Consider the following 17,086-nt stretch of genomic DNA (forward strand, 5'->3'; position numbering starts at 1 on the left):
TCCTAACCACTGTGAGGGTCCGCCATTACCCCGATCCTAAGAATGGTGAGGGTCTGCCATTACACCGGTCCTAAGCACTGCGAGGGTCCGCCATTACACTGATCCTAAGCACTGCGAGGGTCCGCCATTACCCCGATCCTAAGCACGGTGAGGGTCCACCATTACACAGATCCTAAGCACTGTGAGGGTCCACCATTACACCGAACCTAAGCACTCGCACCTTATCATATGTGACATACGACGGTGACTAAATACTGTGAGGTTCCACCATTACATCGATCCTATGCACTCGCACCTTATTACATGTGACATACGGCAGTGACTAAATACTGTGAGGAGGTAGAATAAAATGTAAGGCTTATTTTTTCACCATGGTTTGAGGCGCTGTCTTCTTTTTTATTGACATGGAACTTTCCCAGGTTGGAGTCACTGGTTTTTGACGTGCGCTTCTGAAATTTTGTCTATAAGATTTTGTCATTTGTGAGGTGCGGTTCAACTTTTTTACTCTATATATTAAATACTGTGAGGGTCCGTCATTACACCGATCCTAAGCACTCACACCTTATCATAGGTGACATACGGTGGAGTTTTTGTCATCATCCACGATGTTCTGGGCAACCCAACGGACTAATTCCTGAATAAAATATGACCGAGTGTCTGTGGCCTAATATTCAATCCATCAAGGCTGGCATAGCTCCTGTAGTTGCAGTTTCTGGTTGCGGTTAACAATCCACTCTGGTCCTCTTCAAAAGGCAGAGGTGATTGGGTTGGACATGGTGCCGTCTGAAACCTATTGTGTTGGCCTCACCTATGGTCTGCTGGGTTTTTATATATGCCTCCCTGGTTGTGGAGCCCTTGGATGGTGTCTATGAACATCAGTCCCTTGCAGCTCCCCCGGATCCACCTGGCTGAGTAAAATCCCACTGCTGCCATCAAATGTGAAGACATGTGGGTTAGTGGGTGCTCTTGTACACTGGTCCGAGATCGCATGGGCTCATCCCACTGAACACTCACTCTCCTTTTCCGGTGGTCAGAGTACTACTCAGACAACACAGGGTGAAGGTAAAACAGTGTGGCAATACTTTATTGAACCAACAGACAATAACATATAGAACAGTCCCAGCAAATACCCAAGGTGGTGCAAATCACTTTTCCGCTGGCTCGCCGGGATTAGAGCAGCTGTGACTTCGGGATTAGAGCAGCTGTGACTTTAAGTCCATCTAGTTCAACGTATATCCTAACCTAACCTGCCCTAACATGTTGATCCAGAGGAAGTAAAAAAAACCCATGTGGCAAACAGTAAGCTCCCCATTGGGGAAAAAAAATCCCTTCCCGACTCCATATTCGGCAATCAGACTAGTTCCCTGGATCATCGCCCTGTCAAGGAATCTAGTATATATACCCTGTAACATTATACTTTTCAAGAAAGGCATCCAGGCCCCTCTTATATTTTAGTAATTTGTGCTCTAATACGATGTTCCAGTGGCCGTGGCTGCATGTCTCACGGCTGTTAGGCAGTCATAACACATGGAGGGAGGGATTGTCTATCAAACAACTATCACAGTACGCTCGCTCATCACTGATAGCAAATAATAACCTGCAGCAAAATGCAACTCAAGAGTCAACATTCTGACTCGTACGAACAATAGTCTATGTCTCTTGACCGACTGAAGAAAGACAAGTCTGGCATAACTAAGATTAAATGCTGTGTCGTCACAGCATATGTACAGTATATACATACAATATATATAAATATGGATACATATTATCTGCGTATATTTGCTTTTTATAACAGAAGTGTTAATATATTATTTTTATCAAATGACAAAATGCAGAGTAAAGTTTAATGAATATTTTCTTTATTAATAATAGGATAAAATGATAATGGAGGGAGAAAACCAGGAACTGAATCAATAGACAAAATCATAGTCTGATAGACAGCCGGGGTCAGATACCAGGTGATCAGTATGGATACCGCGGAGCCTGGTTAGAGGCCATAGATGTCCAGTATGGATACCGCGGAGCCTGGTGACAGAGGCTATGCATGTCCAGGTAGAGATGTGACAAAAGGACACAGCTAGATGATGAAGGTCCTTCTATACTTCTCCAGCAGTGATGGTGTAACTGCTGGACCTCAGGGCGCTGGATGTGGAGGTTTCTCGTCTTTTAGATGTCTGTAGGGGAGCGGCAACAACATGTAAGCACGCTGGCAGCCCTGGATAATCCACGCCGGCAGGATGATAAGATCCGGCGGAAGATGGAACCTATGAGAATAGAAGTAAATGCAATGTAAGTGATGGGACTCCATACAACATGATACTTCTGTGGGGTCACAGTGGCCAGACAGCTGAGGAATCTCATCACACAGAGGTCAAGGATCATCGTCAACCATCATACATGTGATAATCCCATCACTGACAGATGACACATGAATTCTTCTCACTGACCGACATCACACAACATGGACATGATTCTCAATCTCACCTCTTCTTCTTTTCCCCTTTTTTACATTTTCTTGGCTTTCTTGCTCTGCATTCGGATTTATTACAGAATTTCTTATCTCAATATTTGATGCTTGGGTACACTCTGGATGGGACTTTGAATTCTCATTGTTCATCGTGATGGTAGCGATGGTGCAGAGCTAAATAAGGGAAAAAATAAGATATGAAATACTTTTTTTTACTTTGAGATGTCTTTTTTTTACATATTCTGGATTTATTGGTCATATATTCACTTTAGAAAGCCTTTCAGAGGATGACGTAAAATTTTGGAAGTCAAGGTCCTTGTCCTCACTTGTGTCCTCTTCATTCTCTGAGACCATAGGCATGTCTCTAGTAGCGTGATCTACAAGACATAGGTAATGAAATGTTACGAGAGGTTGTGGATATAGCACAGTCACAATTCATCCGCGAACCTGATGTCACATATTAAGGAAGACGAGACAAACAGCATCTTAGTCTAGATGATGTCTCCTTCTACTTACTGATAAAGAGTCTGGTGTCCACATCTGACAAAAGATGAGGAATATACATTGGCTTCTGATTTAGAAGATTGTCAAAATCTAATTTTTTCACGAATGGATGATCCTTAATCTCAAATGCTCCACCTGGAAAAAAAAAAAAAATTGATGAGGACATTGTCAGAAACTGCTCGATATCTCAACAGTTTATCCTAATCTGAACTAATGACGTAACTGGGCCAACATGAAGGAAATAGAAAGAAAGTCACAGTATGGAGAACTAGAAATAGGCGAGCAGAAAGAGAAGTGCTGACCCTCATGGACATGAACGATTTGTCCTCAGTGTAATAAGTAAATATTAATACTATTATATCTGTTACCTGTCCCAAGTCTTTGCTCAGGATTTTTTTGGAGCAGCTCAGTGATGAGGTTCTTAGCCTTACGGGGTGGATGGCGTTTGTGATTCCAAGGTATTTTTGCTGTTATATAGAAAGTTACAGAAAATAAAACGTTTGTATTGGACTGTAAGATGCAGCAAAGGAAATAACTAAACCAATGTAACCAGTCAAAGCAAAGATTGGATCATTCTACTTACCCATGACAATCAATCTTTTAAGCTCAGTTATGAAATCCACATCAAATGGTAAAGATCCCACCAGGAATTCATGGAGGATGATACCCATTGACCACCAGTCAACAGGTCTTCCGTAGTCTTTCTTCATGATGACCTCTGGGGCCATGTAATGCAGGGTACCACAATTCTAGAAACCAACAGAATATCCAGATGAGAGGTGATGAAACTCATTATTAAGACAAGTTCTCACCATTAAATACACAGTGACAGAATATCAAATAGAAGTGGAGAAGTTCTCCAGAAATGAAGAACGTAGAGAAGAGACAATAGAGGTGAGATTTGTAAAGAACAAGCTAAGTTCCAGTAAGTGATGCTAACCTCACGGTCCTTGAACTCTCTGGAGATGTCCTTCGCTGATTGCTTATAGGTGTTGGTTTTTGGTATCATGATACCAATTTTTGAAAGCCCAAAATCAGTGACTTTAATGTGCCCAGCAGTTGTAATCAGGAGGCTGTGAAAGAGAAGAAGGTTTTAGGCTCACAGATCGTGTGATCATAAATAATAACTCCCCTCTTTATTACACTATAGGGGGCACTTACTTCTGCGGTTTCAGGTTTCGGTGCACCACACCATAGCTGTGCAGGTATTCCACTGCAAGAACTGTTTCTGCAAAGTACATGCGGGCCAAGGGGATAGATAAATGGCCCCTGGTTCTTAGAAGGGACGCACAGTCTCCACCTATAGAAGAAAGGAAATATGAGCGGTGAGGGGTTTATAGAGCAGATCACCAAGATGTATCATGAGAAGTGAGCTGAGACATCGGAGCAGGAGAGAATATATACAGATATAATGCATATATAGTGCACAGAATATTGGTCTGAGGTCACGGTGAAATGTCGTCCATATACAGTGATGCCACAACTGGTCTACAGCTGGAGATACAGACATGCTCAGTGCGGACATACAGGGACATCACACATCAATGACTTTCCTTAATATCTACAGTAAATGCTGGGTGGGGATGCAACCATCCTCGTGGACAAGTCCTATCAATATGAGTCATAATAAGATGTCCGCAGACATAGGCTGAATATAATATATGTACATGTCCTACCTCCGACATACTCCATGACCATGCACAGGTGAGATCTAGTAGGGAAGGAGCAGAGCATGGAGGCCACAAAGGGACAATCAGCGAAGGTCATGATGTCCCTCTCCAGAAAGGCTGCGTCCACATCTTCTTCAGTTTCCAGGTTCTTCTTCGCCATTTTCTTCATAGTGAAGATCTGCTGTGAGTGTTTGTGCTGCACTAAGTAGGCAGCCCTGGAGAGAAGAAGAATCCATGGTTAATAATGAGCCCTATAAAAATCCGGCTATAGAAGTCCTTGGACAAGACAGTGATGTGGACTCAGATCATGTCCCTATGATAACACTGCATGGCAGAGCACAGAGGCTGAAGCCTTGTTATAGGGAACCCTGAGAAATGTGGATAATGCCAACAAAAATCTCACCCAAAACATCCACCGCTGATCAGTTTAGATGTCTCGAAGTCGCTCATATGCGGCTTTCTCGCCGGGATCAATGATTCAATCAAGTTCTATAATAGAAGAAGCAGAAATGAGGTTAAGATCTAGAAGCTGCTGGAGAAAAGCTCCAGATGCAGAAACGTCTCATACTACATCATGTCTCAGCTGATTTGCACTGATCCGATGTAGGTGTAGGAGTGGTGGGGCTGATGGATTTTTCTCTGACACTCCAAGGGTTAAATGTATTTGTTGTTCATGTGTGTGATAAATGGATGATACCCACTGGGACTACAGCTAGCTGAGACAGGGTTAACTGTAGTGGCCGATCCAGATTGGGAGGGGGAACTGAGAGCTAGTGGCAAGTCCATGAAGTGACAGTCAGTTAGTGTGTGAACCGCAGTGAACGAAGAAGCAGGTCTAGGACGAGAGGCTGCTAAGGATAGCGTGGGACTAATACTCTAGGCAGTGAATTGCCGAAAATACCTTTCCATGTGATTCGTCTACGAGTGTGGGTGGGATTTTACATAGGAAGTTGCCAATCACTGGTGAGGGTGGGATTATACACAGGAAGCAGCCAATAAATGGTGTGGGTGGGATAATACAAAGAAAGCTGCCAATCACTGGTGAGAGTGGGGTTAGACACAGGACGCAGCCAATCACTGGTGTGGGCGGGGTTATACACACTGGTGTGGGTGGGATTATACAGGGCTCAGCGTTCAGAGCACTGCCAGATTTGTAGCAGAGAATATAGTGTAAGGTAATGGACACATGGCTGGACTCAGGGTCTCTGCCTCTACATCATGCTGCTCTCAGATGTGGAGTAAATACCTGCTGACAGATTCCCTATAATATAACTGCTATTATCTCACCCAGAATCGAGATGGCCACTGGTTACATGGGGATAATCCTGGACGGGTCATTCACCCCCATGATCAGTGACGCACAGACATCTCTCTCTATGATACTTACAGTGGCAGGCTTGTGGATCTCCGGGATCTCACAGATCACACTCTCAGGATCCGGCAGCTCAGGAGTTTCTACAATAGAGATAAAATGTATCAGACATAATCCAGCGACATCAGGGAGGAATGACGAGACGTCTGTAGGTGGGATTAATCCTGGTTATATGGGGGGCTCTGAGTATGGGGACGGGCCGCGCAGCCATAGAGAAATGTGCTGTCAGTGATGGAGGACCCCGATCACTACATGAGCTGCCCCCCACCCTTGCTGCACATGTGAGTGATGGGAAGAGAGCTGGAGCAGAGTTAGAATATGCAAATTAGCCTGGAAGTGCACTGGGGCGTGTCCCTGCACTCAGACTCTTATGCCATGCCCTGAGGGCACTTCTATCCTGCTTTGCATATGACTTCTACCTCCCATTTCTCCCGTCCGCTCCAGTCCTCCCACTGTTCCACATGTGACATGGCCGCCCGGTTCCCATCACACAGAGGGGAAAGAGTAAATGTGACATTCTCCCTGTCCTGTAGAATATCCGGATATTTACGGTAGATGGTCGTGTTATCGGCTCACCTGTGGTCAGATCGCTGTTCGGCCCCGACTGACTCGTATTAGCGTCCGGGGATTCTGGGGGGACATTTTCCCCATCTTTGTCGTCGCCTTCTGGTGTCTCCTGATAGATAGAAGATATAGAATAAGATGTGGAACCTTTCACTGATCCCAGAATCCATAAATCAGAAGGACTGACCCTGCACCTACAGACGCCTGAGTGTCAACGGACAACCAGGCGCCATCATGGGAACAACGACTTTTTGTGATCACTACAATCAGTCTTTTATCAGCAGGTGATTATCAGTACAGGACTATCTGTCTTGTGCCCTGTAGTCCTGCTGCTCTGAGTAACTGCGCCCCCACCAATGACTGGCAGCTTTCTGCTATAAATAGTGTACATAGGAAGCTGCCAATCACTGGTGTGGGTGGGGTTCTATACTGGAAGCTGCCAATAACTGGTGTGGGTGGGGTTATACACACTGGTGTGGGCGGGATTATACAGGGCTCAGCATTCAGAACACTGCCAGATCTGCAGCAGAGAATATAGTGTAAGGTAATGGACACATTGCTGGAATCAGGGTCTCTGCCTCTACATCATGCTGCTCTCAGATGTGGAGTAAATACCTGCTGACAGATTCCCTATAATATAACTGCTATTACCTCCCTCAGAATAGAGACGGCCACTGGTTACATGGGGATAATCCTGGGCGGGTCATTCACCCCCAGGATCAGTGACGCATAGATATCTCCCTCTATTATACTTACAGTGGAAGGCTCCTGGATCTCTGGTATCTCACAGATCACACTCTCAGGATCCGGCAGCTCAGGGGTTTCTACAATAGACATAAAATGTATCAGACACCATTAATCCCACAGACATAATCCAGTTACATCAGGGAGGAATGACGAGACGTCTGTAGGTGGGATTAATCCTGGTTATATGGGGGCTCTGAGTATGGGGTCAGGCAGCGCAGCCATAGAGAAATTTGCTGTCAGTGATGGAGGACCTCGATCACTAGATGAGCAGCCCCCCACCCTCACTGCACATGTGAGTGATGGGAAGAGAGCTGGAGCAGAGCCGGAATATGCATATTAGCCTGGAAGTGCACTGGGGCGTGTCCCTGCACTCGTACTCCTGCCACGACCCCCAGGACAGTTTCATCCTGCTTTGCATATGACTTCTACCTCCCATTTTTCCCGATCGCTCCAGTCCTCCCACTGCTCCACATGTGAGCTGGCCGCCAGGTTCCCTTCACAGAGAGGGGAAAGAGTAAATGTGACGTTCTCCCTGTCCTGTATAATATACAGATATTTCCGGTAGATGGTCGTGTGATCGGCTCACCTGTGGTCAGATTGCTGCTCGGCCCCGGCTGACTCGTATTAGTCTCCGGGGATTCCAGGGGGACATTTTCCCCATCTTTGTTGTCGCCTTGTGGTGTCTCCTGATAGATAGAAGATATAGAATAAGATATGGAACCTTCCACTGATCCCTGAATCCATAAATCAGAAGGACTGACCCTGCACCTACAGACGCCCGAGTGTCACCGGACAATCAGGTGCCATCATGGGAACAATGGCTGCTTGTGATCACTACAATCAGAGTTTTATCAGTAGGAGATTATCAGTACAGGGATATCTCTCTCTTGCCCTGTAGTCCTGTTTCTTTGAGTAACCCCACCGCCACCAATGATTGGCAGCTTTCTGCCTATAAACGGTGTACATAAGAAGCTGCAATCACTGGTGTGGGCGGGGTTATATATAGGAAGCTGCCAATCACTGGTGTGGGGGGGTAACACACAGGAAGCACCCAATCACTGGTGTGGGCGGGATTATACACAGGACGCAGCCAATCACTGGTGTGGGCGGAATTATACACAGGAAGCACCCAATCACTGGTGTGGGTGGGGTTATACACACTGGTGTGGGTAGGGTTATACAGGACTCGGCGTTCAGAGCACTGCCAGATTTGCAGCAGAGAATATAGTGTAACGTAATGGACACATGGCTGGTCTCAGGGTCTCTGCCTCTACATCATGCTGCTCTCAGAGGTGGAGTAAGTACCTTCTGACAGATTCCCTATAATATAACTGCTATTTTCTCGCCCAGAATAGAGACGTCCCCTGGTTACATGGGGATAATCCTGAACGGGTCATTCACCCCCATGATCAGTGACGCACAGACCTCTCTCTATGATACTTACAGTGGCAGGCTTGTGGATCTCCGGGATCTCACAGATCACACTTTCAGGATCCGGCAGCTCAGGGGTTTCTACAATAGAGATAAAATGTATCAGACACCATTAATCCCACAGACATAATCCAGCGACATCAGGGAGGAATGACGAGACGTCTGTATGTGGGATTAATTCTGGTTATATGGGGGCTCTGAGTATGGGGACGGGACGCGCAGCCATAGAGAAATGTGCTGTCAGTGATGGAGGACCCCGATCACTACATGAGGAGCCCCCCCACCCTCGCTGCACATGGGTGATGAGTGATGGGGATCGAGGTGGAGCAGAGCCGGAATATGCATATTAGCCTGGAAGTGCAGTGGGGCATGTCCCTGCACTAGGACTCTTCTGCCACGCCCCCAGTGCACTTCCACACTGCTTTTCATATGACTTCTACCTCCCATTTCTCCTGACCAATACATTGGAGGACCTAAACCGTCAGCTCCAGTCCTCGCACTGCTCCACATGTGACATGGCCGCCCGGTTCCCATCACACAGAGGGGAAAGAGTAAATGTGACGTTCTCCCTGTCCTGTAGAATATCCGGATATTTCCAGTAGACGGTCGTGTGATCGGCTCACCTGTGGTCAGATCGCTGCTCGGCTCCGGCTGACACGTATTTGGGTCCGGGGGGACATTTTCCCCATGTTTGTCGCCACCTTCTGGTGTCTCCTGATAGATAGAAGATATAGAATAAGATGTGGAACCTTTCACTGATCCTTGAATCCATAAATCAGAAGGACTGACCCTGCATCTACAGACACCCGAGTGTTACCGGACAATCAGGCACCATCATGGGAACAAAGTCTGCTTGTGATCACTGCTATCATTGTGTTATCAGCAGGAGATTATCAGTACAGGACTTTCTCTCTCGTGCCCTGTAGTCCTGCTTCTCTGAGTAACCCCGCCCCCTCCAATGATTGGCAGGTTTCTGCATATAAACAGTGTACATAGGAAGCTGCCAGTCTCTGCTGTGGTCGGGGTTATATGTAGGATACTGCCAATCACTGGTGTGGGCGGGGTTATTCACAGAAAGCTGCCAATCATTGGCGTGGGCAGGGTTATACACAAGAAGCAGCTAATCAGTGGTGTGGGCGGGATTATACAGGGCTCAGCGTTCAGAGCACTGCCAGATCTGCAGCAGACAATATAGTGTAAGGTAATGGACACATGGCTGGACTCAGGGTCTCTGCCTCTACATCGTGCTGCTCTCAGAGGTGGAGTAAATACCTTCTGACAGATTCCCTATAATATAACTGCTATTATCTCGCCCAGAATAGAGATGTCCCCTGGTTACATGGGCATAATCCTGAACGGGTCATTCACCCCCAGGATCAGTGACGCACAGACATGTCCCTCTATGATACTTACAGTGGCAGGCTCGTGGATCTCCGGGATCTCACAGATCACACTCTCAGGATCCGGCAGCTCAGGGGTTTCTACAATAGAGATAAAATGTATCAGACACCATTAATCCCACAGACATAATCCAGCGACATCAGGGAGGAATGACGAGACGTCTGTAGGTGGAATTAATTCTGGTTATATGGGGGCTCTGAGTATGGGGACGGGACGCGCAGCCATAGAGAAATGTGCTGTCAGTGATGGAGGACCCCGATCACTACATGAGGAGCCCCCCACCCTCGCTGCACATGTGAGTGATGGGAATTGAGGTGGAGTAGAGCCGGAATATGCATATTAGCCTGGAAGTGCAGTGGGGCATGTCCCTGCACTCGGACTCTTCTGCCACGCCCCCAGTGCACTTCCACACTGCTTTTCATGACTTCTACCTCCCATTTCTCCTGACCGGTACATTGGAGGCCCTAAACCATCCGCTCCAGTCCTCCCACCGCTCCATAAGTGACATGGCCGCCCGGTTCCCATCACACAGAGGGGAAAGAGTAAATGTGATGTTCTCCCTGTCCTGTAGAATATCTGGATATTTCCGGTAGACGGTCGTGTGATTGGCTCACCTGTGGTCAGATCGCTGCTCGGCCCCGGCTGACTCGTATTTGGGTCCGGGGATTCCGGGGGGACATTTTCCCCATCTTTGTCGCCGCCTTCTGGTGTCTCCTGATAGATAGAAGATATAGAATAAGATGTGGAACCTTTCACTGATCCTTGAATCCATAAATCAGAAGGACTGACCCTGCATCTACAGATGCCCGAGTGTCACCAGACAATCAGGCACCATCATGGGAACAAAATCTGCTTGTGATCACTGCTATCATTGTGTTATCAGCAGGAGATTATCAGTACAGGACTTTCTCTCTCGTGCCCTGTAGTCCTGCTTCTCTGAGTAACCCCGCCCCCTCCAATGATTGGCATGTTTCTGCATATAAACAGTGTACATAGGAAGCTGCCAGTCTCTGTTGTGGTCGGGGTTATATGTAGGATACTGCCAAATACTGTTGTGGGCGGGGTTATTCACAGAAAGCTGCCAATCATTGGCGTGGGCACGGTTAAACACAAGAAGCAGCTAATCATTGGTGTGGGCGGGATTATACAGGTCTCAGCGTTCAGAGCACTGACAGATCTGCAGCAGACAATATAGTGTAAGGTAATGGACACATGGCTGGAATCAGGGTCTCTGCCTCTACATCGTGCTGCTCTCAGAGGTGGAGTAAATACCTTCTGACAGATTCCCTATAATATAACTGCTATTATCTCGCCCAGAATAGAGATGTCCCCTGGTTACATGGGGATAATCCTGAACGGGTCATTCACCCCCAGGATCAGTGAGGCACAGACATCTCTCTCTATGATACTTACAGTGGCAGGCTCGTGGATCTCCGGGATCTCACAGATCACACTCTCAGGATCCGGCAGCTCAGTGGTTTCTACAATAGAGATAAAATGTATCAGACACCATTAATCCCACAGACATAATCCAGCGACATCAGGGAGGAATGACGAGACGTCTGTAGGTGGGATTAATCCTGGTTATATGGGGGCTCTGAGTATGGGGACGGGCCGCGCAGCCATAGAGAAATGTGCTGTCTGTGATGGAGGACCCCGATTACTACATGAGGAGCCCCCCACCCTCGCTGCACATGTGAGTGATGGGAAGAGAGCTGGAGCAGAGCCGGAAAATGCAAATTAGCCTGGAAGTGCACTGGGGCGTGACCTTGCACTCGGACTCCTCTGTCCCACGCCCCTAGGGCACTTCCATCTTACTTTACATATGACTTCTACCTCCCATTTCTCCTGAGCGGCACATTGGAGGCCATAAACCGTCCGCTCCAGTCCTCCCACTGCTCCACATGTGACAAGGCCACCCAGTTCCCATCACACAGAAGGGAAAGAGTAAATGTGACATTCTCCCTGTCCTGTAGAATATCCGGATATTTCTTATAGACGGTCGTGTGATCGGCTCACCTGTGGTCAGATCGCTGCTCGGCCCCGGCTGACTCGTATTAGTGTCCGGGGATTCCGGGGGGACATTTTCCCCATCTTTGTCGCTGCCTTCTGATGTCTCCTGATAGATAGAAGATATAGAATAAGATGTGGAACCTTCCACTGATCCCTGAATCCATAAATCAGAAAGACTGACCCTGCACCTACAGACGCCCGAGTGTCACCGGACAATCAGGCGCCATCATGGGAACAACGTCTGCTTGTGATCACTACAATCAGTGTTTTATTAGCCTGAGATTATCAGTACAGGACTTTCTCTCTCGTGCCCTGTAGTCCTGCTGCTCTGAGTAACCCCGTCCCCACCAATGATTGGCAGCTTTCTGCCTATAAACAGAGTACATAGGAAGCTGCCAATCACTGTTTTGGGTGGGGTTATATATAGGATACTGCCAATCACTGGTGTGGGCGGGGTTATACACAAGACGCAGCCAATCACTGGTGTGGGCGGGATTATACAGGGCTCAGTGTTCAGAGCACTGCCAGATCTGCAGCAAAGAATATAGTGTAAGGTAATGGACACATCGCTGGAATCAGGGTCTCTGCCTCTACATTGTGCTGCTCTCTGATGTGGAGTAAATACCTTCTGACAGATTCCCTATAATATAACTGCTATTATCTTGCCCAGAATAGAGACAGCCCTTGGTTACATGGGGATAATCCTGGATGGGTCATTAACCCCCAGGATCAGTGACGCACAGACATCTCCCTCTATGATACTTACAGTGGCAGGCTCGTGGATCTCCGGGATCTCACAGATCACACTCTCAGGGTCCGGCAGCTCCGGGGTTTCTACAACAGAGATAAAATGTATCAGACGCCATTAATCCCACAGACATAATCCGGCGACATCAGGGAGGAATGACGAGACGTCTGTAGGTGGGATTTATCTTGGTTATATGGGGAGCTCTGAGTATGGGGACGGGCCGCGCAGCCATAGAGAAATGTGCACTGGGGCATGTCTCTGCACTCGGACTCCTCTGTCCCATTTCTCCTGTCCGGCACATTGGAGGCCATAAACTGTCCATTCCAGTCCTCCCACTGCTCCACATGTGACATTTCCGCCCAGTTCCCATCACACAGAGGGGAAAGTGTTATGAATGAGTCATCGGAGGAGGAAAAAACAAAAATACAAGCTAAGTCCAGAAAACCGGAGAGGTTGGTAGCTAGCGGATTGCAAACACCTGATCCTATTCACAACAACTAACAGTAGCCGTGGAGCGTTCCTACGGTGGTCCTAGACAACTCGTTCACAGCCAGAGAACTAAATAAACCTAAAGAAAGAAAGGGGAAATCTAAACTGCCCCAGAGCAGACCCCAAAGCAATAGACAGCCCCCAACATGTATTGACGGTGAAAACAGATGAAAACACAAACACAGACAGAAAGACAGGCTGAGCAAATGATGGGGTCCTCACTAACTAGATAGGACAGGAAAGAAAAGCAACTGTCTGCAATCACGCAAAAACCCTGCCAAAAATACTGTCCAACACGTCTGATAGAAAAGGCCCTGAAGTCACTAGACTTCAAAATCACTGTATCAGCACTCAGGTATATTCTGAAAACGGAGCAAAGAGATCAACTGATCAGAGACAAAAATGGAGTTCAGCCAGTCCCAACCAGGGCTGGCTGAACACAAACACTAAGTAAACCAGACAAAATCTCATGGAACAATAGCAGAGCAAAAACTTAGCTTTAGTAGACAGGACTAAACTGGAGGCCAGAGCTCAGAGCAGAGAGGATCACCAGCAACCCAGCAGGGCGTCGGCGGCCTTATATCCACTCAGAGATTCCGGATGTCCAATCACACTCCATCTGTTCAGATGACAGGTTTTTCCCATCCAAATCAATTTCACTACCTCCTTTCACCAGCAGAGGGAGCTCATCGGACATCAAAAGTGAAGGAGAAAATGAGCTCATAACAGGAAAGAGTAAATGTGACGTTCTCCTTATCTTGTAGAATATCCGGATATTTCCGGTAGATGGTCGTGTGATCGGCTCACCTGTGGTCAGATCGCTGCTCAGCCCCGGCTGACTCGTATTAGTGTCCAGGGATTCCGGGGGGACATTTTCCCCGTCTTTGTCATCGCCTTGTGGTGTCTCCTGATAGATAGAAGATATAGAATAAGATGTGGAACCTTCCACTGATTCCTGAATCCATAAATCAGAAGGACTGACCCTGCACCTACAGACGCCCGAGTGTCACTGGACAACCAGGCGTCTTCATGGGAACGTTCTCATCCCCAGTGGAGTAAGAGACGGGTTCAGTATTGATCCTTACCGGGCGTTCCGGGGAGCGGTCCGGACCTTCCAGCACATACAGGACTTTTTCGGCCGGTTCTTTAACAAAAGCCAAATCTCCATCTTGAGATCTTTCTTCAGCCTATAAGGAAGGAAGGAAACAAAAGGGAAATCGTGAGATGAGAGTGGTGAGATTGGAGGCGGCCATAGTGTAATGACTGCTGAGCGGTGCGAATGGAGGCTGCCATAGTGTAATGACTGCGGAGCGGTGCGAATGGAGGCTGCCATAGTGTAATGACTGCGGAGCGGTGAGAATGGAGGCGGCCATAGTGTAATGACTGCGGAGCGGTGAGAATGGAGGCGGCCATAGTGTAATGACTGCGGAGCGGTGAGAATGGAGGCGGCCATAGTGTAATGACTGCGGAGCGGTGAGAATGGAGGCGGCCATAGTGTAATGACTGCTGAGCGGTGAGAATGGAGGCGGCCATAGTGTAATGACTGCGGAGCGGTGAGAATGGAGGCGGCCATAGTGTAATGACTGCTGAGCGGTGAGAATGGAGGCGGCCATAGTGTAATGACTGCTGAGCGGTGAGAATGGAGGCGGCCATAGTGTAATGACTGCTGAGCGGTGAGAATGGAGGCGGACATAGTGTAATGACTGCGGAGCGGTGAGAATGGAGGCGGCCATAGAGTAATGACTGCGGAGCGGTGAGAATGGAGGCGGCCATAGTGTAATGACTGCGGAGCGGTGAGAATGGAGGCGGCCATAGTGTAATGACTGCTGAGCGGTGAGAATGGAGGCGGCCATAGTGTAATGACTGCGGAGCGGTGAGAATGGAGGCGGCCATAGTGTAATGACTGCGGAGCGGTGAGAATGGAGGCGGCCATAGTGTAATGACTGCGGAGCGGTGAGAATGGAGGCGGCCATAGTGTAATGACTGCTGAGCGGTGAGAATGGAGGCGGCCATAGTGTAATGACTGCGGAGCGGTGAGAATGGAGGCGGCCATAGTGTAATGACTGCTGAGCGGTGAGAATGGAGGCGGCCATAGTGTAATGACTGCTGAGCGGTGAGAATGGAGGCGGCCATAGTGTAATGACTGCTGAGCGGTGAGAATGGAGGCGGCCATAGTGTAATGACTGCGGAGCGGTGAGAATGGAGGCGGCTATAGAGTAATGACTGCGGAGCGGTGAGAATGGAGGCGGCCATAGTGTAATGACTGCGGAGCGGTGAGAATGGAGGCGGCCATAGTGTAATGACTGCTGAGCGGTGAGAATGGAGGCGGCCATAGTGTAATGACTGCGGAGCGGTGAGAATGGAGGCTGCCATAGTGTAATGACTGCAGAGCGGTGAGAATGGAGGCTGCCATAGTGTAATGACTGCGGAGCGGTGAGAATGGAGGCGGCCATAGTGTAATGACTGCGGAGCGGTGAGAATGGAGGCGGCCATAGTGTAATGACTGCGGAGCGGTGAGAATGGAGGCGTCCATAGTGTAATGACTGCGGAGCGGTGAGAATGGAGGCTGCCATAGTGTAATGACTGCGGAGCGGTGAGAATGGAGGCGGCCATAGTGTAATGACTGTGGAGCGGTGAGAATGGAGGCTGCCATAGTGTAATGACTGCGGAGCGGTGAGAATAGAGGTGGCCATAGTATAATGACCGCAGAGCGGAGAGAATGGAGGCGGCCATAGTGTAATGACCATGGAGCGGTGAGAATGGAGGGGGCCATAGTGTAATGACCATGGAGCGGTGAGAATTGTGGCGGCCATTGTGTAATGACCATGGAGCGGTGAGAATGGAGGCGGCCATAGTATAATGACCGCAGAGCGGTGAGAATGGAGGCGTCCATAGTGTAATGACCATGGAGCGGTGAGAATGAAGGCGGCCATAGTATAATGACCGCAGAGCGGTGAGAATGGAGGCGGCCATAGTGTAATGACCATGGAGCGGTGAGAATGGAGGCGGCCATAGTGTAATGACCATGGAGCGGTGAGAATGGAGGTGGCCATAGTATAATGACCGCAGAGCGGTGAGAATGGAGGAGGCCATAGTGTAATGACTGCGGAGCGGTGAGAATGGAGGAGACCATAGTGTAATGACTGCGGAGTGGTGAGAATGGAGGCGGCCGTAGTGTAATCACTGCGGAGCGGTGAGAATGGAGGCAGCCATAGTGTAATGACTGCGGAGTGGTGAGAATGGAGGCGGCCATAGTGTAATGACTGCGGAGTGGTGAGAATGGAGGCGGCCATAGTGTAATGACTGCGGAGCGGTGAGAATGGAGGCGGCCATAGTGTAATGATCGTGGGTCTGGGCCTCGTCCTGTGTAATATTAGGGGACACCAGAAGCTTCTGTCCACCATTATGACCCATCATTGTGGAGAAGGTATGTGCAGAGCGTCCACCACTTACCTGCTGTAGTAATGTCCTGATGTTTCGGGTTAAATCCGTCAGATACTTTGAGGTAAGACGGTCTTGTTGGTATTTGGTCAGGCAGTCCTGCACTAGCTCCACCACCAGCCGGTGAGTGAAGCCGAGGATGCCATCGGGTGGTAGAAGCTTAATGTCAGAGCAATGGGTGTAAAGAATCTCCGATAATGCTTCTACCTGAAGCTTGTCTAGAAGAAATTCAGCCATAG

At 48.4% G+C, this 17,086-nt stretch overlaps 1 protein-coding gene across 1 annotated transcript; it reads right to left on the minus strand.

Moving 5' to 3' along the window:
- Positions 1 to 1,837: 1,837 nt before the first annotated feature.
- Positions 1,838 to 7,414, minus strand: LOC141091858 (microtubule-associated serine/threonine-protein kinase 4-like). The gene is made up of 13 exons (XM_073577612.1): positions 7,334 to 7,414; positions 6,590 to 6,689; positions 6,029 to 6,096; positions 5,045 to 5,130; positions 4,648 to 4,856; positions 4,133 to 4,271; positions 3,912 to 4,044; positions 3,555 to 3,720; positions 3,340 to 3,438; positions 2,984 to 3,106; positions 2,735 to 2,844; positions 2,485 to 2,641; positions 1,838 to 2,264 (listed from the first exon to the last, which is right to left on the minus strand). Exons 1-13 carry the CDS (start codon positions 7,412 to 7,414, stop codon positions 2,167 to 2,169), a joined length of 1,569 nt encoding a protein of 522 aa, XP_073433713.1. The 3' UTR covers positions 1,838 to 2,166.
- Between the last annotated feature and the right edge of the window lie 9,672 nt (positions 7,415 to 17,086).

Source organism: Dendrobates tinctorius, unplaced genomic scaffold, assembly GCF_039654945.1.
Source record: "Dendrobates tinctorius isolate UK_male_01 unplaced genomic scaffold, ASM3965494v1 ptg000056l, whole genome shotgun sequence".
NCBI lineage: Eukaryota > Metazoa > Chordata > Amphibia > Anura > Dendrobatidae > Dendrobates > Dendrobates tinctorius.

Coding starts and splice junctions, on each gene's coding strand:
- LOC141091858 (XM_073577612.1), bottom strand. CDS start 7,414: ATGTCTATTGTAGAAACCCCTGAGCTGCCGGATCCTGAGAGTGTGATC. Junction 5,131..6,028: donor AGATCCACAAGCCTGCCACT/GTAAGTATCATA, acceptor CTTCTATTATAG/AACTTGATTGAATCATTGAT. Junction 2,642..2,734: donor CCTCTGAAAGGCTTTCTAAA/GTGAATATATGA, acceptor TCCCTTATTTAG/CTCTGCACCATCGCTACCAT.